Source organism: Sus scrofa, chromosome 1, assembly GCF_000003025.6.
Source record: "Sus scrofa isolate TJ Tabasco breed Duroc chromosome 1, Sscrofa11.1, whole genome shotgun sequence".
Lineage (NCBI taxonomy): Eukaryota > Metazoa > Chordata > Mammalia > Artiodactyla > Suidae > Sus > Sus scrofa.
Genome location: NC_010443.5, coordinates 128014622 through 128038236, shown reverse-complemented (window position 1 = coordinate 128038236; position 23615 = coordinate 128014622). Strand labels below are relative to the sequence as shown.

The 23615-nt window shown below is 43.6% G+C and overlaps 2 protein-coding genes across 9 annotated transcripts in view; one reads left to right on the top strand and one right to left on the bottom strand.

Annotated features, from left to right (window-relative positions):
* The window catches only part of TUBGCP4 (tubulin gamma complex associated protein 4), a 54647-nt gene extending 45803 nt beyond the window's left edge, over positions 1-8844 (top strand). The window contains exons 12-18 of one of the 2 annotated variants that reach the window (XM_021096979.1): positions 565-672; positions 1080-1218; positions 3980-4157; positions 4823-4957; positions 6443-6559; positions 7157-7296; positions 7938-8844. In XM_021096979.1, coding sequence (XP_020952638.1) covers positions 565-672; positions 1080-1218; positions 3980-4157; positions 4823-4957; positions 6443-6559; positions 7157-7296; positions 7938-7950 — 830 coding nt within the window. In that variant the 3' untranslated portion in view covers positions 7951-8844. The remainder of the gene's footprint in view (positions 1-564; positions 673-1079; positions 1219-3979; positions 4158-4822; positions 4958-6442; positions 6560-7156; positions 7297-7937) is intronic. The other variant, XM_001926011.7, reaches the window with a different exon arrangement.
* The window catches only part of TP53BP1 (tumor protein p53 binding protein 1), a 73871-nt gene continuing 56122 nt past the window's right edge, over positions 5867-23615 (bottom strand). For 4 of the 7 annotated variants that reach the window (XM_021096915.1, XM_021096931.1, XM_021096921.1 and 1 more), the window contains 9 exons: positions 22848-22997; positions 22129-22559; positions 18312-18503; positions 17677-17892; positions 15620-15835; positions 11860-11954; positions 10895-11094; positions 10271-10416; positions 5867-9875 (listed from right to left, as the gene is read on the bottom strand). In XM_021096915.1, coding sequence (XP_020952574.1) covers positions 9688-9875; positions 10271-10416; positions 10895-11094; positions 11860-11954; positions 15620-15835; positions 17677-17892; positions 18312-18503; positions 22129-22559; positions 22848-22997 — 1834 coding nt within the window. In that variant the 3' untranslated portion in view covers positions 5867-9687. The other 3 variants (XM_021096926.1, XM_021096946.1, XM_021096957.1) reach the window with 2 other exon arrangements.

Genomic DNA, 23615 nt, shown 5'->3' with positions numbered 1-23615 from the left:
GAAAAAAAAGAAAAAAGATTGATTTTCATGACTGAAAAGGTTAGAGGTATGATGGCTCTAGGCAGTTTGCTCCAGTGGATCACATGATGCCTTCAGGACTTGGTGTCACTCCATCTTTCACCTTTGCCTCTTCTTCTGAGGCAGGCCTGCTCTGTATGGTAGCAAAGGTGGCCTCCAGCCAAGTTGACATCCTACTGTGTCCCTGTTTGTCTTGGGGGTGGAAAAAAAAGAGCTGTCATCTTTTAGAATCTGAGTAGAGCCTCTGGATTGGCCTGGCTTAGGTTATGTTCATATCCCTAAACAACATCGTGTAATAAGGTAAATGGTTCCTGGGTCACTTGCCTACGGCAAGGGTCAGGTATCGTCCATCTCACTGAAACTACAGAGTGTTCTGGGCAGGGTGGTTATCCAAGGAAAATCCAGGTGCCATTATCAGCAGCAGGAGGAGGGACACATGCTTCCGCTTCCTGCTGAGAGCGAGAGGCAGCTGGCGGACAGGGGAGCCCAGGGCCTGGATTTGTGCACAGCCAAGCCTTCTTGTCAGCCCATGGGTTTTTCTTGCAGATGTGAACGTGGCCTTCCAGCAGTCGGCACATAAGGTGCTGCTCGACGATGACAACCTCCTCCCTCTGTTGCACCTGACAATCGAGTATCACGGAAAGGAGCATAAAGGTTTGCCGCTTTTTTGCATCTTTCCACTCCTACTGGGCATCATCTCTTCTCCTATCTCTGCTTCCATCCACCTCCACAGAAACCCTGTGATTTTGGACCTTAAACATCATGTAGTCTGGTGCCCTAAGGTCACACAAAAGGAAGGGGAGTGCAGAGAGGCTGAAAGGGCCAGGCCGTGGTTTTGGTTTTGGTTTTTGTGATGCTGCTGGAATGGTGTCTGTTTATAGGCATGAGTCTTTAAGGCTGAAAAATGAACCTCTCGGAGATTTCCTAAAAGGACCCCTCACTGGGGTCTCTCATCCCTTTTGGGTCCCCTTTGTGCTTCTGACACTCATTTCATGAATGTTCCTCACCCTGTTGAGGCTGTGGTTCTAGATGAGCAAAGTCATCTTCTCTCTTCCTAACAGATGCTACTCAGGCAAGAGAAGGGCCCTCTCGGGAAACTTCGCCCCGGGAAGCCCCTGCCTCCGGCTGGGCAGCCCTGGGTCTTTCCTACAAAGTGCAGTGGCCACTACACATTCTCTTCACTCCCGCTGTCCTGGAGAAGTAAGTATTCCTGAGTTTCTCACAGGTAATTATCACCCACCTTGCTTCCAAAGGAAGAAATAATCAGGAAGAGAACTGAATGGCCACGCAACTGCTTAAGTCAGAGGCTGCAAACTCAAATGCTTTGGGGAGTCAGACAGATAACATTATTAAGTCAAGCTGCAGGTATGAGACAGTAAGGAGTGGTGGGTGCCAGAGTGGATGGGTGGGTCACACCCTTAAAACCATGAGTCTTTTTAATTTTTTTTAATGATTTTTATTTTTTCCATTATAGCTGGTTTACAATGTTCTGTCAATTTTCTACTGTAAAGCAAGGTGACCCAGTGACACATACATGTATACATTCTTTTTTCTCACATTATCATGCTCCATAAGTCACTAGATACAGTTCCCGGTGGTTCACAGCGGGAACTCTTGCTTATCCATTCCAAAGGCAATAGTTTGCATCTATTAACCCCAAATTCCCAGTTCATCTCACTCCCTCCCCCTCCCCCTTGGCAACCACCAATCTGTTCTCCATGTTCATGATTTTCTTTTCTGTGGAAAGGTTCATTTGTGCCGTATATTAGATTCCAGATCTAAGTGATATCATATAACATGTCTTTCTCTTTCTGACTTATTTCACTGTGTATGAGAGTCTCTTATTCCATCCATGTTGCTGCAAATGGCATTATGGCGTTCTTTTTTATCCATGAGTCTTTTTAAAAATCACAATGTGGAGTTCCCGTCATGGCGCAGTGGTTAACGAATCCGACTAGGAACCATGAGGTTGTGGGTTCGGTCCCTGGCCTTGCTCAGTGGGTTAACGATCTGGCGTTGCCGTGAGCTGTGGTGTAGGTTGCAGATGCGGCTCGGATCCCGCGTTGCTGTGGCTCTGGCGTAGGCCAGCGGCTACAGCTCCAATTGGACCCCTAGCTTGGGAACCTCCATATGCTGCGGAAGCGGCCCAAAGAAATAGCAAAAAGACAAAAAAAAAAAAAATCACAACATAAGGAGCAGTTTACTCAGGTTATGGCCTCTTTTCATCCTCCCTGTTCCTGCTAACAACCCTCTACTTTTCAGGGATGGAGAAGCTTAGGGTGTGAGAGACTAGACAGAAAGTGGGAAAGACAAAGCTGGCTCAGGAATTGAGCCCACAGCCTAAGGTGCAGGGACTTTGTCCAAAGAGCTTCCAGAAAGAGCTTCCAGTCCACTGTCCTTCTCGCTATATATGCTCTTAACACCCTTGAAGAAAGCAAGCTCAGAAGTATTAAACATCTTATTATGAAAACTTCTAAATATAAACAAAAGTATGGCCTATATCCCACTCCCATGGATGCATTATCCTTCTTCATAGCCAGCAACATCATGCTGCTTGTTTCATCTTTTTTGTGGCTAGAGCATTATAGAGCAAATCCAGACATTGTCATTTCACTCCATTATGCACATCAAAAAAGGCATATATTTAACATAAGTACAGTGCCATTATCACACCCAGTAAAATTAACAATAATTCCTTATTTATCTGATGATATCCAGTCCACATTGAAATTTCCCCACTTAGCTAAAAAACTGCATTTTATTGGTTGGGTTTGTTCAAATGAGAATCCAAACAAAGTGTAAAATTTTCAATATGTTGTTCCATTAGAAATAGATCATTTTTTAAACCAGATGGAATCAGATTATCTTCTGCAAGCCTGCCTAAGTAGAGGTAAATACACCCAGTTCTACCAGAAACCAGCTGTTCTTCCCAAGCATCTTCTCAGTAGAAGGTTCAACATCAGGCAGCTACCTAAGAGCTCACTGAGGGGAGCCCTTGATTTTTTTTAATTGAAGTATAGTTGGTTTATAGTAATGTTAGTTTCTGGTGTACAACAGTGATTTAGTTATACAGATTCATACATACATATATATGTATATATCTTTTTCAGATTCTTTTCTATTGTATGTTATTACAAGGTATTGACTATAGTTCCCTGTGCTGTACAGTTGGCTCTTGTTTATCTTTTTTTTTTTTTTTGATCGGCATTTGATGGGATGGTTTTTTTTAAGATTTTAAAAATATAAAATTATTTTTCTCATATTATCTATTTTGTATATAGGAGCGTGTATCTGTTAATCCCAAATTCCTAATTCATCTCTCCTCCCACCCCCCACCACTGCAGAAGCCCTCAATTTTATCTCATCTTCTCTGGGCTTCAGGGAGGTATATAGAATAACCAAAATTCCTTAGCTCCCAATACATTCTTATTGTTCTATGTGAGATCTTCCTTCCTTCTTACACACACACACACACCATAAAACCACCTCTAGAACAAACTCTACAACACTGACAATAATGTCCATCTATTTGTGATCCTTCCCAACTCTACCCTCCTGCCTCCCCCAACCCAAATATCGCGATCCTAAATCCCATGTTTTCTATACTTTTTATATAGTGTTCTATATATGTTCCCCCAAAGTATGTTTACTATTTAGTTGTTTTTAGCATTATAAAAAATAGTATCAGGCTATATATAATATTTTCAGATTTCCCTTTTTTAATCAAAATACTGCTAAGAGTCACTTTGTTATGTTGGGACAGCTGAAGTCCATTCACTTTGATGGCTGTGTAATGTTCTATCATATTATTAAACCAGTTTATCTGTTCACATCTCTAGCCATTCTTATGTATTTCCTTCCTTTTAGGGGAGAGTTGGGTGGCACGGAGCCCTTGAGTCTGTCGTGCGGGTGAGGGTAGGGGGTGAAGTTTTATCTTGAGTAGCCTGCTGTTCTGTCCTAGGTACAATGTTGTTTTCAAGTACTTACTGAGTGTGCGCCGGGTACAAGCTGAGCTGCAGCACTGCTGGGCCCTACAGATGCAGCGCAAGCACCTCAAGTCCAACCAGACCGACGCAGTCAAATGGCGTCTAAGAAATCACATGGCATTCTTGGTGGACAACCTTCAGTACTACCTCCAGGTATGTCCAGGGATGAGTAGAAGGAAAGGAAGGCTAGCAGGAGCTATTGAAGAGGAATCTTGGATTTGGCGAAAAACTAGGGTTTGAGAAAATTCATGAGCTCTATCACTAGGCATGTGTCTTGAGGGGCATTTTAGAGGGAAGTGGAAATAAATGAGGGAGAATGAGGAGTTAGGATCCTTATCAGCAATGCAATATTTAATTATTGTTGACCCTTATTTTTATAGTTTACTCTAACTTCTGAAATTCCATAGGACTTAGCCAAGTCAGTCAATGGAGAGGATGTGGCATGAGAGGAATGGGGTGGGGTGGGGTGGGGTGGGGTGGGGTGGGAGCGGGAGGGAATTTGCCAAGACTTAGGCAAATAACTTTCTACTAGGCAGGCAACATAAGGGTATCAATTCAGTGGGTTTTTGTTTTTTTTTTTTTTTTTTTTTTTTTTGTCTGCAGCATGTGGAAGTTCCTGGGCCAGGGACTGAATCAGAGTCACAGCAGTGACAATGCCAGGTCCTTAATCCACTGAGCCACCAGGGAACTCCTGTTCAGTGGTTTGGATGAGAGGAAGATGAGTGGGGGTAAAGAACTGCATCCTCTCAGGCATCTTAGTGTCCTTGAGTGCTCAGAGTATGCAAGGTACTAAAACTCCTTGTGTAACTGTCTGCCAGGTAGATGTGTTGGAGTCTCAGTTCTCACAGCTGCTTCATCAGATCAATTCTACCCGAGACTTTGAAAGCATCCGACTGGCCCATGACCACTTCCTGAGCAATTTGCTGGCTCAGTCCTTTATCTTGTTGAAACCTGTAAGTAGACCTGTTTGGTTTCCTCAGACTGCTTCTATCCTGACTATTCCTAGGCACCTTGAGTTGCCAGGATATGGAACTATCATTAAGCAGCTGGTGAATCTCTATTATTAATAAACATTTTTAACAACTTACAAAGCAAAACTAAATGGGAATATTAAAAAGAAACTTGAATGTCTTTGAATTTCTGAAATATATCACATGATGTGGTGAGCAGCTATAGAGCAAAGAATATATGCTTCACCCTCAGAAGAAAGGATTTCAAGAAATTTTTTAAAAGCCCTTCTGACACCACAGAAAGACTAATGAAAAGCATGTAGAACTTACTTTCCTAGAAATCTCTTGGATCAGGCTCAATCAGTTATTTGTTTGGAAGTTGTTTTCATAGACAGTTGAAGTGGTGTCTCCATGTGTACCTGTGTATGTATGCATACTGTGTTGTGTACACCTCTGTGTATGTACTCATACCATGTCTCCTTCAGAGAAGATTTTCTCATCCTTGGCTCCACATGGGAAACCTCTGGGAACTTTAAAAAAAAAATCTAGGACCCAGAGCACTTAGATTAAAATCCCCAAGGTTGAACCCAGGCACCAAAATCTTTTAAAGCTCATGAGCTGATTCTGGTTCTGGTTCTAGGGTAAAAAGCATAAAGGTTAAAATGACCCCTTGTCATTTCTAATAGAACAATCATGCTTTATCTCTGATGAGAGCCAACTGTCATTCCTCAGTTATGCCACAATCTTTTGTTCTGGTACTTGGTGCTGTGATTTTTATGGAAGAGTGAGGTCTTTAGATGCCACTCCAGAGTTCTTTGAATTGAAATCAATCAAGAACCACTGTGACAGGTAGACTGTCCTTGTATGGTATGAGTGCATCCCTAGGGAAAAGCAGCATATTAGAGCAGGTGATCATCATTAAATATTTATTGAGTGCTTACTGTATGCAAGGCACTGGGGATACAAAGAGGTATAAGTCATGGCTCTGCCCTTAAGGAGCTCACAATCTAGTTGGAGAAACAGGACATACATACATCACAGATCAGTAACAACACAGGCGGCCTCAACAGTACAGATACTACAGAGGGGAGGGAAGCAAAGGGTCTCTAGGGGCTGTGGTGGGGCAGGGGGTGCACCAGCGAGAGTGGGACTCCAACTGGTATTGAGGAGAGTGTCCCAGGCGCAGGGGACGACACAGAAAGCAGAGCTCAAGGTGGGAGCACAGTCGGTGGGTTTGAGAGACAAGGACTAGTTTAATGTGCCTCAAGCGGAGGTTTCGTGCAGGCTGACCAAGAGGACGGCAGTGTCTTTGCCCAAAAGGGAAGTTTTACACACGTTGCATTTTGAGGGGCCGGCAGAACTTGCACTTTTTTTTGCGGAGGTCAGATGTAGAGGAGGGGAAGAGGGTAGCTCTTATTTTCCCAAATCTATAATTTCACAGGTCTATCTATTCCTTTTTCCTCCTAATGTCACCTGTTTCCTGTATAGGTGTTTCACTGCCTGAATGAAATCTTAGACCTCTGTCACAGCTTTTGCTCACTGGTCAGTCAGAACCTGGGCCCCCTGGATGAACGTGGGGCTGCCCAGCTGAGCATCCTGGTGAAGGTGAGTGGGCCTGGTCCTTGGAAGGATGGAGGTGGTTTTGCTGATGGGGCATCATGATCTATTCCTCTGAGTCAATTTAAGCATTTCCCCAATACAGACACACAGAAATAACAAGATACAAAGATTTTTAAAAAATGTTGGTATCAGTTTTTGAAGCAGATAATTATGTGCTGCCTCAGCGATCAAATATTGTTCAGTCCTGAACAGTTTATTCAGCCCACCAAACATGCACTGGCTTTGTTCTTACTTTTTAACATCCAACCGCCTTACTTCCTTGAACTAACCTGTTTCACTGCGATAATTCTCTGCCTGTAACAAAAGCACAGGCTCTCCCCCAGCCCAGTACACAGCAGCATCTATCAATCTGAAGCTGGCTGCTAAATTCCTACTGAGAATGAGAGTATTTTCACAGCAAGTCATGCAGTCTATGCACAAAGAAGTCATTTTAGGAGCTAAAAGAAATGGGATGTGGGAAGGCCAGTTGGTGCTGCAGAATTTTCAGCAAGATTTTTCCAAGGAATACCCCCTGCCCCCTCACTCCACCTGGACAGCTGGTGCGTGTAGGAGGAATGACAGCTTGAGTCCTTCTCTCTGCAGGGTTTTAGCCGCCAGTCTTCACTCCTATTCAAGATTCTCTCCAGTGTTCGGAATCATCAGATCAACTCTGATTTGGCCCAGCTACTCTTACGGCTAGATTATAACAAATACTACACCCAGGCTGGTGGCACTCTGGGCAGGTAGGAACAAGCACCTTGGGGCTTAGTAGACTCTGTGTGGCTTTTTTAATGAGCGGTGGAATTCCAGAGCTGGAACTTCAGCCATCATTTAGTCGAAATACCCTCGTTTTATAAACAAGGAAAGTAAGGCTCAGAGAGAAGAGGGGCTGTGTTTGATCATCAGTGAAGATGACTGTCCAGTAAAAATCATCATCATAGTAAATTACTAACACTCCTAAGGCCGAGATGGATTTTAAGTTCTTGGCTAGGTAGTGCATTGCTGTGCTGGAAGGCAGCATGGCTTGAATCCCAGTTCTGACACAAACCAGCTGCCCAGCCTTGGGGGCCTCCCTGCCCTGACTCTTGCCTCACTGATCCCCAGCTTTTGCACTGAAAGGATACCCTTTCTAACTCTCAACTGTTTTTTTAATCTAACGGCGAGATTCAGTGGTAGTGGCTTCTCTGAGGTCTGTCTCACTCAAAAGCACTTAATATTATTCTCCTTTCTCTCTCTGATATGTTGAGCAGATTTCTCCTAAGTAAATTTAGCAAACAGTTTTAAGATGACATTATCTAGATCACAAGTTGTTGCCCTGGCTCATTATTTCTCTGAAGAAAATCTTAGGGAAGCATATTATCAAGTGGCCTTTTTTCTTTTGTAGTTTCGGGATGTGAGAATTTTGGTCCACAGACAGAAGTCAGTCAGTCTCACCGTGCTATAGCTGTAACTGAGGATTCAAAACATCCCGTCCTCTGGCCAGGCCCATACATCTGCAGCCTCCCGCAACAGCTCTACCTTTTCTCCTAGAAGCAGTTTTTGAACATCCATGGATACAAATGCTTCCCCTTGTTCCCAGGTAGAAGGGGCATGGGCCCCACCTCAGAGCCATTCTTAACTCACCACCAAGGAGGACTTGTGGCATCAGCTCTCCTTCTGCTGACCACACAAGATTTGATACACTGAGAACATTCATTGGATTCGTTTACTGAGCACCTGCTTGTGTGCTTAGGTACTGTTCAAGCTTCGAGAGACACGGCAGTAAGTTATATAATCAGAAAGTTAAATGGCTCATGTGAAAAAGGAATTATATTCAAAAATAGGTCAAATGCTGGATGTGACCACTCGGCAAGAAAGGCACCAGGTAAGACAGTCTTCTACACACCCCACAGAGCCCCTTTTCCTCCTTCAGAAATTGAAAGTGAGTTTCCTATCCCAAAGGATCTTCAAAACTGTGTCTGAATAGTTTTACCAGTAACTTCCAATTATTTCAGACTGGTAAGGGGGTAATTCTAGCTACAATGAGGTATTTAAAGCTTAAAAAAAAACTCTTTAAGAAAAAAAATTGTTAGATTTCAAATACCTAAAGATGAAGGTCTAATTATCCATCTAATTTGGCCCTGATCTCTCCATTTTCTACCACACACTGTACCCCTTCATTACCTGTAACTAACTGTCAGCTAACGATGACCCTCTCACTGCTGCCTCTGGAGCAGAGGTTGGCAAACTACGACCAACCCCCTGTCTTTGTAAATAAAGTTTTACTGGGACACAGCCCACACTTCCTTGCTTACCTGTGGTCTGTAGTTGCTCTCGTGCCATCATGGCAAAGGTGAGTAGTCATGACACACCAAGTGGCCCACAAAGTCTAACGCATTTACTGTTTGGTAGAAAAAAAAAATTTTAAGCCCCGCTTTAGAGCATGAGAGGATAGCAACACGAATGATGCTAGGAGTATGGAAGGAACAGCTTCCAGCAGCAGTGACAGGAATAAAATTTTGACCTTCTGGCTACAGCTGCTAACATTTCGATGGGTTTTTACTGTTTCTCACATTGATCCTAGCAGAAGTTTACACTCACCACCCATGCACAACAATTGGTCCTTTTCCCTTTTAGCTCTGAGAGCACAGTATCCACAGGTCAGCTGTTAGCTCAATTCTAAAGAGAGATTTCTCTTTCTAATTGCCAGAAAACTAAGAGCTGTGCCTAATTCCACTCAACTTTTGGCACAACTATTAATCTGGGCCCATTATAAAATCATGTTTTTGGAAGTACTGAATTTTAGACAGCCCAGGTTATGACTTTTGACAACGATACCACAGAAAAACTGTAAAATTCACTCCTTGTTATTTTCCTTGGCTAGCTGTCCTTCTACAAGTGAACAAGCCTGTTGAAAATGGCAGAGAAGGTACTATGTTTATCTATTCTGAGATTAAGCTCAAAGAATTAGATGAAGAAATCCCAGTTACTACAACCAAAGAGAGTCAACATTTATTTTATCATAAAAGTCCAGCAAATAAAACTATATACAAGATCCATGCAAGGAATCCAGTTACACACAAGACACATTTAAAACCTGATTAAAACACAGTTTCTACAACAGAAGGGAATAAAACCGGTAAGACCAAGTATCCTTAGTGAGAAACATAATCATGTTTATATTTTGGATGCTGCTTGAATCCAATTCTCTCCCCAACAATGAGGCACTGGATCACCCACTCTTGTGACACCACTGGCAGCTGCAATGCTTCAGCACACTTCAGCACCGAGGCTGGGCACGAGGGGTCCGTCACCACCACGTCAAATACCCCTAAAGCAATATCTGCAGGAAGCAGGGGAAGGTGAACGAGGAAAGGAGACTCAATTTAGCCCTCCATGAAAAAGACAGATGAGCCTTCTAACCAGCATCTCCCACTATGCCCAAACTAATGCCCTTAATGTGGAACACTGCTCCACTGAGCACAACCAAAAGTGAAAAGTTATCATCACTATATGCTGACCTTGTGTTTAGCAATATATACCACTGGACAACCAGGAGAAGCATAAATAGCCCAGTGTTCACTCATGCTAGCTCACCTCTTGAAGGTGGTACTTTTCTTCTCTTAGAAACATAAAGGAGGTCAGCCTATCAGGACTGAGACTTTAGACCACACGGCCTAACAGCTCTGGGCCCCGGGCATCCTTGGAACAATAACCACAGACACACTTGCCAGGTACCTTTGTTATGGGCACTTGAATGGTGCTGCTTCACAGAGGCTGCCCCTCCAGTCATGAGAATCTCAGACCAGAGCTCCAGGAAGTTCTGCTGTTGGTCTGATACCAAGAGTACCTTCAGATTCTGGAAAGGGTTTTCACGGGGTTGCCTACGAAGAAGCCACACAGCATGACAGGTAACATTCAACAAGAGCCTTTGCAGGGGACTCAATGCTAAACGTTTTTAAAAGCCCTGCATTAGGGCATCACCTCCCCCTTGCCTCTATGAATTATGTGTATTTTCTGGGGTTCTTACCTAAATCCACCCCTTCTGATTTCCATGTTTGTCCAAATCATGCTCCTAAGCCTGTGTTTTTAATTGTCTTCCCTAAAATTTATTAATCCCCTAATCTGATAAGTTGAGAATACTGAACCTACATGAAAATCTCACAAATTTTCAACACGTCCCTGACTAGTGTACTCTAGGAAAATAAACTAGATAAAACTGCTAAAATAATCTCAAAGCCACTCAAATTCTCTAATTTATCCTATGATCATTCCAGTTTCTAGAAATATTTACTTTCTCACTTAGATTGTCTGGAAGCCTGCTTTCTGTCTGCTGTTCCAGATGGGCTCTCAACTACTCACCAATCTAGAACTCTCTGCTCCTCAAGGCTGTACCCAGCTGGCAGCAGATAATTACGGTAATTCTGGAGCTGGTTGGCATGGCAACTGTCATGGACCCAGACATGAGACACACAAGGAATCCCGCTGGCAAGGCACAGGAAGTACTTCCGGGTTCGACAATGCTGATCCGCAATTAGGAGACACTGGTAGGCTGTGTTACACTTGAAAGAACAGAAGCAATGGGTCTGGTGACTTCTATGGAAAGCCCCTGAATAGCAGCCTCAATGAGTCATAGAAAAGAGAGCTGAACATATTTTTTTTTTTTTTTTTTTTTGGTCTTTTTAGGGCAGCATATGGAGGTTCCCAGGCTAAGGGTCTAATCGGAGCTACAGCTGCCAGCCTATGCCACAGCCACAGCAACACCAGATCCCAGTTGTGTATGCAACCTACACCACAGCTCAAGACATTGCCGGATCCTTAACCCACTGAGCAAGGCCAAGGATCAAACCCACAACCTCATGGTTCCTAGTTGGAGTCGTTTCTGCTGTGCCATAACAGGAACTCCATGAGCTGAACACTTCTGAGTACTACACAAATGTGTCTAAGCCTCTCCTTCTGCCCAAGGCCTCTTTTCTCACTGAAAGGCCCAAGCTTCCCTAGATAAACTCCCTGCCTTGCGTGCAGCTTTCTGGGGGCCTAAATCCTCAATAGTCTTTCAGGCTAAGAATCAGCAACTGTAATAGGGATTTCTATTAAACACCAATTTTAAAATGCTTTTGTCTCAGCAACAGAACCACAGCTATTAAATTAACCCAAGGTTCTAACTCCTCTTCCTTGTACACAGTAAAAATTCAGTTTCATGCAACAATATTTTGGCAGTCTCCCAGTTCCTAAAATCTCTAGCAACTGTACCCAACCTCCCCAGCCCCTATCAGAGTTCTTCTCATCACTGCCCCTCTGGGGAGCTGCACAAAGAAACTCCTCACCTGGGCTTCATTGAAGTCTTCAAGAATATAGCCAGCTCCTGCTCGAAGCTGGGACTCTGTGTACTGCTTGTTGAAAGGAGGAATTTCTAAAAATTCTATTAAAAAAAAAAAAAAAAAAGATAACCAAGATAACAATTACTACTAGTTTGTTTTCTATTTGCTACCTTATGCCTGTTTCTTACTGCCCCCTTTTCTACTTCCCAGCTACCTCCACAGCACTCTATTCCAGAGAGAGGTAAAGGGCTCCCCACAGGTCATAAAGATCTCTATCTTGTGGCCTATAAAATGCTGCCAAAGGAAGGGACAGAAGCAGGAGGGTTGAAAGGATGCAGAATGGAGGCAGGTCCTAGACCTGAAACATCAAAGGTTTCTACACTAAGAATGCATCACGGGACTGGGCACAGGGATGGACACACACCCGCTTCCCACAATCTGAGCAACCCTTACCATCAGGAAGTTCTTCCTTAGGTCTACTCTAAATCTCTCCTGCAAACTAAGCCTATTTTCTCCAATTCTGCCTTTTGTGGAGATGAAGAATGGCTGATTTGCACTTTTTCTAACAAAGCCTTCACCAGCATTTTTACCCCCTATACATTCAAACTCATGAATCAAAATGCTCAAAGAAAATGGGGTTTCTGTAATTTAACTGATTAAGTGAAAGTTAGTTAGCCAGAAAATCCTGATACAACCTTTTATTGAAAACTATCTACCTTTGATGATCTCGAAGTACCTCAGGACACTGAACATCAATGACTGCTCTACAGTCTTGAGGGTGAAGTAGAAGTTATGAGAGATGAGGCTGAAGCTGTAATGACCCTAGGAAATTAGAAATTGCTTCTTTTGACCAATATCTAATTTGAGCTTGTTTTCTCGTGATCTGCTCCTCTCATATATAAATAACATTAAAAAAAGAAAAAAGACATTAGAGATTTTAGTTAATTGGGAGTTCTGAGAAATTAAGTTCTAATGAACTTATCACAAGTAAAAAACCCAATCACAGGTATAAAACTTCAGTGTCAGGACCACTTCCTTTCCTTTCTCTCTCACAGGCCCACAGTAAAACCTGGGAGAGCAGACCCCATGCAGATCCAGCTGCCCTGGCCCCCCCACCCCCACCCTTTGGTGCCTTCCCTGCCCCCCTGGAGCTGCTCACACAATGTTGATACCCCAAACTCAGGCTTCTGTTTAGGTCTGACTGGTCAGCCTATCCACCTTTATTGCTCTTTTCTTGATTCAGCCTTCTCCATATTCTCAAAATGAAAACTCTAAATGATTTTAAGAAACTTGGAATATAGCAGGACTATTTCTTAGTTTTGTCGTGGCAGCCTTTTGACCCATCTCAGTATATCATGTCACAGTTTTCAGTACCAACATGCTACTGTTGAGTCACTGCCAAGGCTCCCATGGTCCACTATTTTTCTTAAGATTTCTATTTTATGTCTACTATTACAATCCAAGACCATTTCTCATCCTGACCTAGTTAGATTTTAATCCCCATCTATATTTCCTTGTATTTGTGTAATCAAACACTACCCTGTCTAGGCAGTCCATTGCTCTAATTTTTCTCAGTTTAATTTTCTTTACTTCTGACTTCATGAGTGGCCATGCCCAACTAGAGGCTAAAATGAACAGATTTTTAATTTGAGCATCTAAATCAAGGATGAAGGTACTGGAGTTCCCATCGTGGCTCAGTGGTTAACGAATCCAGCTAGGAACGATGAGGTTGCGGGTTCGATCCCTGACCTTGCTCAGTGGGTTAAGGATCCCGCGTTGCTGTGGCCCTGGTGTAGCCCGGAGGCTATAGCTCCAATTAGATCCCTAGCCTGGGAACAGAAGCGGCCCTAGAAATGGCAAAAAAGACCAAAACAAAAAAAAGGACAAAGATACTAAAACCTAACTCTGGAATCGATCTCTGTGGCTGATGGGTCCCTGATGCTATGCCATCAAACAAGACTGGTGCCATATTCTTAACTCATTACTAAATGAGCTCCTGATATAAATAAAAGAGGTTCCCATTTATCTGCAAGACATATCACATAGTTTGCTGAAAACTGTAATTCTGTAGAGGATTGTTCTGATACAAAGGTCTTAGACTTCTTAAGACTGAAGAACCTCTAAACATTCTCATACCCAAAATATCAAGGATTTTGGTACTGTTGGGGCAATGTCCATGGATGAAGGAAAAAAAAAAAAAACAGACATATTCACTATAACCACATTTCACATAGGGAACACGGAGATCCCTCTGGGAAACTGTCCAAATTCTTCCTCATTTAGACAAGGCCTATCTCCCCTCACTCATGGTTATCAGAAGGCGATTAAAATCATTTGATGTATCCGCAAGGGGGAAAAGAGGGAATTCTCAGGTTAATTAGACCTCGTGCAAGTGCAGAGATTTTTAAGGAATTCAACCGTTTGCATCTCAAATCAAAGTCAGTTTTCTTAGCCATGCTGTACCAATCAACACATAAAACATCTACAGAGCTGCTTTGTGAGGTCCTCATCTAGGAAAGGGCTAGGAATGGTTGGAGAAGAGAGACTAGAGTCCACCAATATTGTAAAAGCAAAAGAAAACAAAACCACAGACATTATTTTGACACCATGACACACCTCTTCAGAGAATCCTCAAGGGACCCCCATCACTTACAATCAAACTATATTCTTGGCTAGGAAACTCCTCACACACCTTATTTCCCATTGTACCTATGTGAATTCTACCTGACAAACTAGGCCTGGTACAGTCTTGAAAACCCCTACGCACTACACCTGTTCCCACGCCCTAGAACCTCAATACTGATGACTGTATATGCACCTTCCAGATAACATCAACCTTAACTGCAACTCCCTGACCACCCTTCCCACGTCCCTCTAGAGACCTCCACGTGGCTGTAATTGGTGAGTTATAGTTTTGGTTAATCAGGAAAATCATCCAGACACCTGAAATGCCAGGCATCACATATCTGCAGTGCACTATTTTCTGATAACCATGTTCCCTAATTCAATTTCCTCTTGCAACCCTAGACTGTTAAGTTGTAGAACATCATTCCACTTGGACTGTTAGCCTTTGCAGACACATTTGGATACTTCAGTGCTGTCAGTCACTTGTATTACAGTGTATGTTTGCACCTGCCCAGTTCTCTCTCCTAGATCACACATTAGACAACTGAAATAAATCTTACCTCTCTCTACTGCAGCCTTCACGCAAACCCGAGTAACGGACAACCAGGAATGCAAGGTGCAGATTTAGTTTAAGGTTGAAGAGAAGGACAAGAGTTGAAAAGGCCTAGAGGCTGTTTCTCTGAAATCACCCTGAGACCCTGGCTATACCACATTTCCAATCTGACACATAGACCTCAAGAGAATGAGCTTTACTCCCCAGGTGTGTTTTCCTTAGCAGTTACTCCTAGGACCCAAATGGAAAAGATGGCAGGGGATTCAGAAACCTGATTGGCATGGATGATTGACTGCAGTAGGGCAAAATAAACATTGGGTTCTAAGTCCCAAGACTCCCAATATTGTGGATAAAAAGCAATTACTTAACCTCTCCAAGATCTATTTCCCATCTGCCTCACAGAATTGTTTTGAGGAACTACTTACTGTAAGAGGAATTTTGTGAGAATGGTCTATAAACCAAGGATACAGGACTAAATTAATTTCCCCTAACCATGCTTCCAGTTGCCCTGCCTCTTCTACAGATGCAAGTAAGTGGAAAGGAAGGAAGTACATATGTCAGAGCACCCAAGGCTTCTTAGGGCCTTACCCTCCTCTTCCTCGCTGCTTCCTGGAGGACCATCTGACAGTTTGGAGCGGCTGGCCAACTTGTCACTTGTTGTGGCCATGGTGAGGAGAAAGGCATAGCCCAGAAATAAGGTCTTGTTGAGGGGCAGAGGCCCTCTCTGCTCTTCCAGGGCAGAGGGTTCACCCACGTTGTCTCCACTCTCGCAGGGGCTCACAAACTCTCCTGCCCCCACTGCACCTGCAAAGCACAGAGGCACAGGGTACAGACCGCTGCCTGGGCACAAAGGGATGGGCAGGGCAGGAAATGTCCTGATGAACTGTTTTGGGCCATAAACTAAAGAACAATCCAATGGCCAACAACCTAGGACCAAATTTACAATGCAGAGAAATTATGTATTTAAATTTTGAAGTCATGATAATGTATACATTGTTTTCACAAAAAAATCAGCAGCTGATATTGTTATACGGCCAAACAAATACTTTTCAGATCATCCTAAGAAAAGGTGGTAACACAAAGATAAAGTAAAAGTGAAGAATGTCTGGAAATCTTCAGCCCACTTTCTCTGCTTCAGTGTTCTGATTTCCCCAGGATATATGATATTGTGAAGCAGCCTTTTAAAAAGTGGGTTCACCAAAAAATGTCCCCAGTAAATACTCCCACCCTATCCCTGACCCTCACCAGAACAATCCATAGAATACGTGGTAGTAAAGTGTTTTTACATGTTGATGGTGCCATATCAAAACAGCCTGCTTCAACTGTCCCAGTTCCCAACACCTGGGGAGAGGTAAGTGAACCAGCCCATCCAGGACTCCCAGAACACCCATGCTAGGAGTGCCCCCTAAGTCCTCGAGGAGATAACAAATACCTGACTTGGAGAAGCTGAATCGTAGGTTCATTAGGAGGCTAAGATGACAGACAGGTCATGCCTCCCTAAAATAAAACCAGCATCAAGAGAACAGTCTGAGGTAGCACGTGCAAGCATGGACTTCAAAGTCAGACCGCCTGAGTCTGAATTCTGTGTCACCTTGGGAAAGTTAACCAAATTTTCTGTGCCTCAGATTCTTCAATTAGAAAATGAATTCTAGCACTTATACCTCATAGAGATTGTATGAAGTGATGCATATGAAGCACTTAGCTCCATGCCTCATATACCCTGAAAAACAGGTGGGGTGTTAGACAGATGTGGAGATGACATAACTCAAATATAAAGGAAACAAATGGAGCTCTGAGAAGTTTCCAATTGTGGCTCAGTGGTAATGAACCTGACTTGTATCCATGAGGATGCAGGTTCAATCCCTGGCCTTGCTCAGTGGGTTAGGAATCTGGTATTGCCATGGCTGTGGTCCAATTCGACCCCTGCCCTGGGAACTTCTATATGCCATGAGTATAGCCCTAAAAAGACAAAGAGGGGAAAAAAAAAAAAAGGAGCTCTGGTGCCAGGACAACATAACAACCAATGAACTCAGTTTGTGAGACTAAGAAAGTGCCCTCTGGGCTGACAATGAGGACTTTACCTCTGTGCCTCCAGAATCCACAGTGGCTGGGGCTGGGTCATAGCAGAGACTCAATAGACAACAGATGACTTAACTCTGTTAATATGAAGCTTGAGGAACTGTAAAGGGGTTGTTCGGGCTTAGTAGGGAGAAGGGAGATACAGGCTAAGGGACTAGCTTTCAATAGGACATGTGGCAAAGTCAGAGGGCCCTGAGCACAAATGAGAGGGGAGCAGAGCTTTAGAGAAAGATCAGGCCAGGTAAAGGAAGAAGTCTAGGAAAATTTTCACCTATTCAGAATCTGCTTAAAATTCATCACATTTCCTCTCCCTCCAAAAACCAACATAGGGGTCAATGAATGTTACCGATCAAGACCTGGCTTCCTATCTACCCCATTGGACTCTGCTGGGAGATGGAAGAAAAGGGATTCAGGAAGCTGTCCAAGTATCACCTGTGGGCTTCTGAGGGACACCAACTCTAACCAGAACAGAGGAGCCACTGCATGTATCAGGCTCCATCTCTCCAGCAGCTGACCCTGCATTCTGCCAAGGTCTGAGGGAGAGGGAGGAAAGAGGGAGCACTCACCAGGTTTCACAGTGGCAGATTTCCGACCTCGCTTGGCAGGGGAACGTTCCTCTTCAGAAGTGATAAGTTTTCTTTTGCCGGAGGGTACGCCCGTGGAAGCACGAGGACTTTCTGTGATCTTTCGGGTAGGGGTTGTGCTGCTGCTGCTGGAGGCAGGAGGGGTGGCTGGGGAGCTGATGTTACTTCGCCGTTTCCGTTTCCCTTCCACTAAATTGTCTATGATGGGATAAGCCAGAGGTAGGTCAACGCCCATGGTCTGAGGCCCTGACCTCCAAGAAGCAGGGCACAGCCTGATCTAGAAACCACCGCACCCTTTCCTCCATCTCCCAGGGGGCAGGAAGCCTCTTTTAAGGCCACCATATTTTCCGTTTCAGTCTCTGCCATGACTAAAATGTGTTTGGTCCCTTACAGAAGAACTGGGGAAGCCAGACAATTCTGAGGACTTACTATTTGGTTCTGGGAAGAAAGTAGACATACAAAGTAGCTCCAAAAAACTGACAGCTCATTATCACCTCATAAACCACACAGGAATGGTAAGATTTAGGAAAGTATTACTGATTGCTCTATAAACCACTCCACTCACCACAAGCAGACCAGGGGCCCAGAGGCAGCTGTTCAGGAAACAAAGGTCTTACCTAAGCTGATATCTGCTGCCTTGGTGAGGGGCGTTACTGCCTCATATGGGCCTAGGCCATACTGCTCTCTCAGTCTGTTTCCTTGTTCCAAGGATAAGATGACAGCCATTCGTTTATACCACTTCCTTTGGCCTTCTTTCTCAATGCTGTAGTACAGCTCTCCAGACTCCTTCCTATGCCCTTTCACCACTCCTGGGTGGAAAAAAACATAAAAGCAGCTTGCTGTTGTGTAGGCTGCTCATCACCCATTCAGAGCAGGCCTGAGTCAGGGAATTAGAGGAGATCTAACAGAGGACTGAAGTCAGAACTTAACAAAATACTAGCTGTCAATCCCAGACACCTTCACCACTCAGGATTTAAGTAGATACTACCCAGGGACAGAAACATGAAGTTTCTCAGCAGAAGAAACCCTTTAGTTATAAAATAAAGCTTCCTAAAACCAGCTTTTATGGGCTGTTAGCAGTTCGAATGGTTCTTGAAGCTAAATGGAATGTGATTTCTTAACAATCCCATTATAACTTACTAAACCTTTCCTTCTTGGTTTCTTTGGAGGCTGGGTGATAATTCTTGAGTTAAGATGTAGATGAAAGATGACATCATTCTAAGAGAGAGAGCATGTGTCTGTGTAGCAAAATCAAAATGGAGTTATAGAGCAGAAAAGGGGAAAAAAAAACTAATTCTGCCTTTCCTGCCTAATCTTCCCTATTATCTACTTTTCTGTTCTTGCTCTGATTCAGAACCTAAAGATAAGGCCATTAGAATAGAAGAACACAATATGGGATATAAAAGGAGACTGGACTATAATTCAGGAGACCTGAGCCTAGATCTACTTCTGCACAAGCTATATGATATTGGGCAAGACCCATTTCCAAACCTGTGAAAAAAATGATAGATAGGTAAGATAGAGAGGCAGGCAGGCAGACAGAAACACAACACCAATATAACAACATGGCATTAATATGAATACTTTTTCATTCCTACAAACAAAAGGATCCATTTGTTCTCTCCCATTAGCTTGTGCTTGAGTGAAGGACTAAAGGAAGCCCAGAGCACACACTAAGAAAAACATAAGACAAAACAGGACTTGGTTCTCTCCTTATCTCTGCAGCAGAATCACTCTCTCCTTGCTGCTTCTCCTGGCTTAAATCTCTATCACCACACTAAATCCAAAAGACACCCCCCTCTCAAGAGCACAAAGAAGCCCAAGACCAACAATACACTTCACACTAATGAAGAGCTACAAGAACTAGAAGCTAGACATGTTGTTATTAACGGATAGCCTCAATAAATGCGGCACAGAATCCCTTCCCCTCTATACCACAATTCACTCAAGACAGAAAACTCTCTTTGTCTTAGAGAGCCTAATGCTAACCTCTAAGAGAGAGGCTTTACACTGGCAAGAAGAACAAATGCATTTGATACAAACTATGTAATTCACAGGTCATACAACATCTCAATCCTTGTGCTACTAACTGATGCAAATAGAGCTAAGAATTATCCAGAAATAGAAGGTGGATAGAAGGCCCATTTAAAATAAAATAAAGGGGCAAACAGCAACTTCTCAGGAGTCCGTATCACAAGACAGTCTGAAGAAACTTCAACAGAAAGATATTTCTGCACCCTGTTGGTAGTAATGTAAATTGGTATAATCACTATGGAAAACAGTATGAAGGTACCTCAGAAAACTAAATATAGAACTACCATATGACCCAGCAATCCCACTCCTGGGCCTATCTCCAGACAAAACTTTCCTTGAAAAAGATACATGCACCCCATGTTCACTGCAGCACTATTCACAACAGCCAAGACATGGAAACAATCTAAATGTCCACTGACAGAAGAATGGATTAAGAAGATGTATATATACACACACAATGAAATATAACTTAGCCATAAAAAAGAACAATATAATGTCATTTGCAGCAATATGGATGGAACTAGAGACTCTCATACTAAGTGAAACAAGGCAGAAAGACAAATACCGTATGATATCATTTATATCTAGAATCTAACACATGGCACAAATGAACCTTTCTACGGAAAGGAAACAAACTCAACTTGGAGAACAGACTTGTGGTTGCTGAGGAGGTCGGGGAGAGAGTGGGATGGACTGGGAGTTTGGGGTTAGTAGATGCAAACTATTGCACTTAGAGTGGATAAGCAATGAGATTCTGCTGGCATTAATAGGGAACTCCATCTAGTCACTTGTGATGGAACATGATGGAGGACAATGTAAGAAAAACAATGTACATATTATACGTGTGTGTGTGTGTGTGTATATATATATACACACATATATATAATGACTGGGTCACTTTGCTGTACAACAGAAATTGACAGAACAATGTAAATCAACTGTGATAGAAAAGATAAAAACCTAAAAAAAAAAATATTTTTGGCCATAATATCCCAATCCTTGTTCCAAAATATCCCCCAGAAGAAAAGATGTTGTTAATGACAAACTCAATGCAAACATGTATCTCCAAATTAGTTCACAAATAAAGAGGCAATACATTCCAAAAACTGGCACATGAAGAGATCCCTTGTAGCCTAGAGGTTAAGGATCCAGCACTGTTGCTGCTGTGGCATGGGTTCAATCCCTGGCCTGGGAATTTCTGCATGCCACAGGCACTGCCCAAAAAAAAAAAAAAAAAAGAGAGAGAGAGAGAACTGGCACATGAAACAGTCCTAATATATAAAAATCCCTCAACATCACCAGTACAGGGAACTGGATATTTAATTTAAAAAAGAGAAAAAAAGGCATACATTTCCAAATGAGTCAGTGGTAGGTGTGCAGACATATAAACACAGCACTAACAACCTCTTGCTGAGCAAAAATACCTCAATATATCTGCCATACTCACCTACTCAAGGTTCCCATCAAGAGAGGTAGTAAGTTTACAAGTCAGTGATGATGGAAGAGAGAATGCAAAGGGAAAAGCACTAACTTTACAATAGAAAATCTTGGCAAACACCACCTTCACCAAGTAATGAAGGTTAACATCACTAGAGGTGCCTTTGGATGTCACACACTCCCCTCCTGCATACGATGGGACGAGAAGCGTGCTTCACTTGTAGCATTCTTTTCAAAAACCTGTATCTCCAGGATCTGGCATTGCTGTGGCTGTGGCATAGGCTGGCAGCAACAGCTCTGATTAGACCTCTAGCCTGGGAACCTCTATATGCCATGGGTGCGGCCCTAAAAAGACAAAAAAAAAAAAAAATCTGTATCTCCAATCTAATCAGAAGAAACCATGAGACAAACCCAAACTGAGGGACAATCCACAAAATACCTATCAGTACTCCTCAAAACTATCAAGGTCATGAAAAACAAAAAAAGATTCAGAAACCGTCACAGATCAGAGATCAAAGGACACATGAAGACTAAACGCAATACAGTAATCCTGGACAGGATCCTGGGACAGAAAAAGGACACGAGAAAGCTGGGGAAATCCCCAAAAGTCAGGACTTTAGTTAACAGTAGGGAGCCAAGGTACTTTTCTTAGTTTTGACAAATGTACCATGCTAGCATACAATGTTAACAATAAGGGAAGCTGGAAAGATGGGTATTCAGAAACTCTCTGTACTTTGCAAATTTCCTGTATATGTAAAACTATTCCAAAATAAATTTATTCAAAAATAAGCAACAAAGAACAACAAAAAGCCAGGATTGAGAGTAACCAGCGTTAGGAATGAAAATTTCTGACTAGAGACCCCACACCACAGTACCCAGGCTGGAGTGAATGCTGTTGACAGGGGGAGGACGGAGAGGCATTGGGAGAGGTCTACCCCAAGGTAGAGCAAATCTCCACATTACCTGCACTGAAATACTCATCCTCCGAGAGGGCTGTCACTTCCGTATCCAGCGGGATGGGGTCACACAGCAGAATGTCTTTGCCCAACACATCACACTCGTACCCATCATCAAAGAGCAATTTATACTTCCCAGCTCCGACATCTCGTGTGATTTTCCCAGAGTAAAAATAGCCATTAGACGACCACTTGGCTACAACACGGAGCCCTACAAAGCTGTTCCCTGGAGAAGAGGCATCTAAGCCATCAGAAGGGCCAGCAGCAGTCTGGAAAGGAATCTCTGGAGAGTCACTTCGACGCAAAGTACCAGCACCCGTGTCTGCTCGTCTGGTGGAGTCTGGCACTCGGGGCACAATACGGGTGAAGGATTTCTCATCTGGTGACATGCTAGGTGAAATGTCCTCTATGCCCAAGGGGCCAGACACAGCTGTTTCCCTAAAGATAGATAAGAGACAGGAGAAGGCAGTGAGAATAAGCAGAGTGAAGTGCTTATGTACAAATTTCCCCAGTCCTCTGTGGGTCTCCAGCCCGTTCTCTGCTAACCCCACCACAGGCATAACCCTGGTCTCAGGACCTCACTCTGATCCCTGCCCACTCCCCGGTCAGTGTGGGCCCCTCTTCTCCCTCCTGACACCCACATACTCTCTACTCCCCTCTATTCTCTCTACTCCCTTTTGTTCTCAACAAGTCATAGACTAAGTGTATCTCACACTACCCGGGTACCTGGTTCCAGTAGTCCGAGAAGGCGGGCGGCCCCTTCGCCCGCGCCCACGAGGTGTGACTGGAGCCTTCCCTCCCTGTCTGATGCCAAGGCCTGCATCACCATCCTCCTCACACACTGGCGTCCCTGTCTGACTGACCCCTTTTCTAGGACTAGAGAATGAAGACAGGTTAGTCTGATAGCACCTGCTACTGGATCCTTTCCTCACAGTCTCCCCTTGGTCCTCAGACTACACGCCAGGCCAACATGTGCTGAAGCTCCAGGGCAGCAGGAAGCTGGTCCACAGGCCCACCACCCAAATATTAGCTGGGGAGCGGGAGTGCAGGATTAAAGTAAAGGACATCCTCCTATATGCAAGTCTATTCCCTCCTGACAAAGCTTCCTACTGCTGCCCTCAAAAACAGCACATCCATTTCTGCCCTGCCTTCTCTTGTACTTCAGGCTGTGGGTACCTGTAGAGGAAAACAAAAAGCTAGGGAAGATGTCAAGTTGGGCCACTACCCCAAACTTACTGTTCTCCCAACCAAACACTCGTAGGCTGCAGAAAATTGGGGGGTAGGGATAGGGGGAGGGCATGTGACAGCATTCCCAAAGTCCCCTTACCTGCTTTCTATATTTTCTCAGGAAGTCTACTTCCCACAGAGCTCCACCCTAACTCCCATGCAAACCTCATATAGGAGAGGAACAAAAGGGGAGGAAAAGGAGTTGATTTATCCTAGATGGAGGATGGGGTGACTTCCCATTCTTTACTCCCCTTTTCCTGTGATATT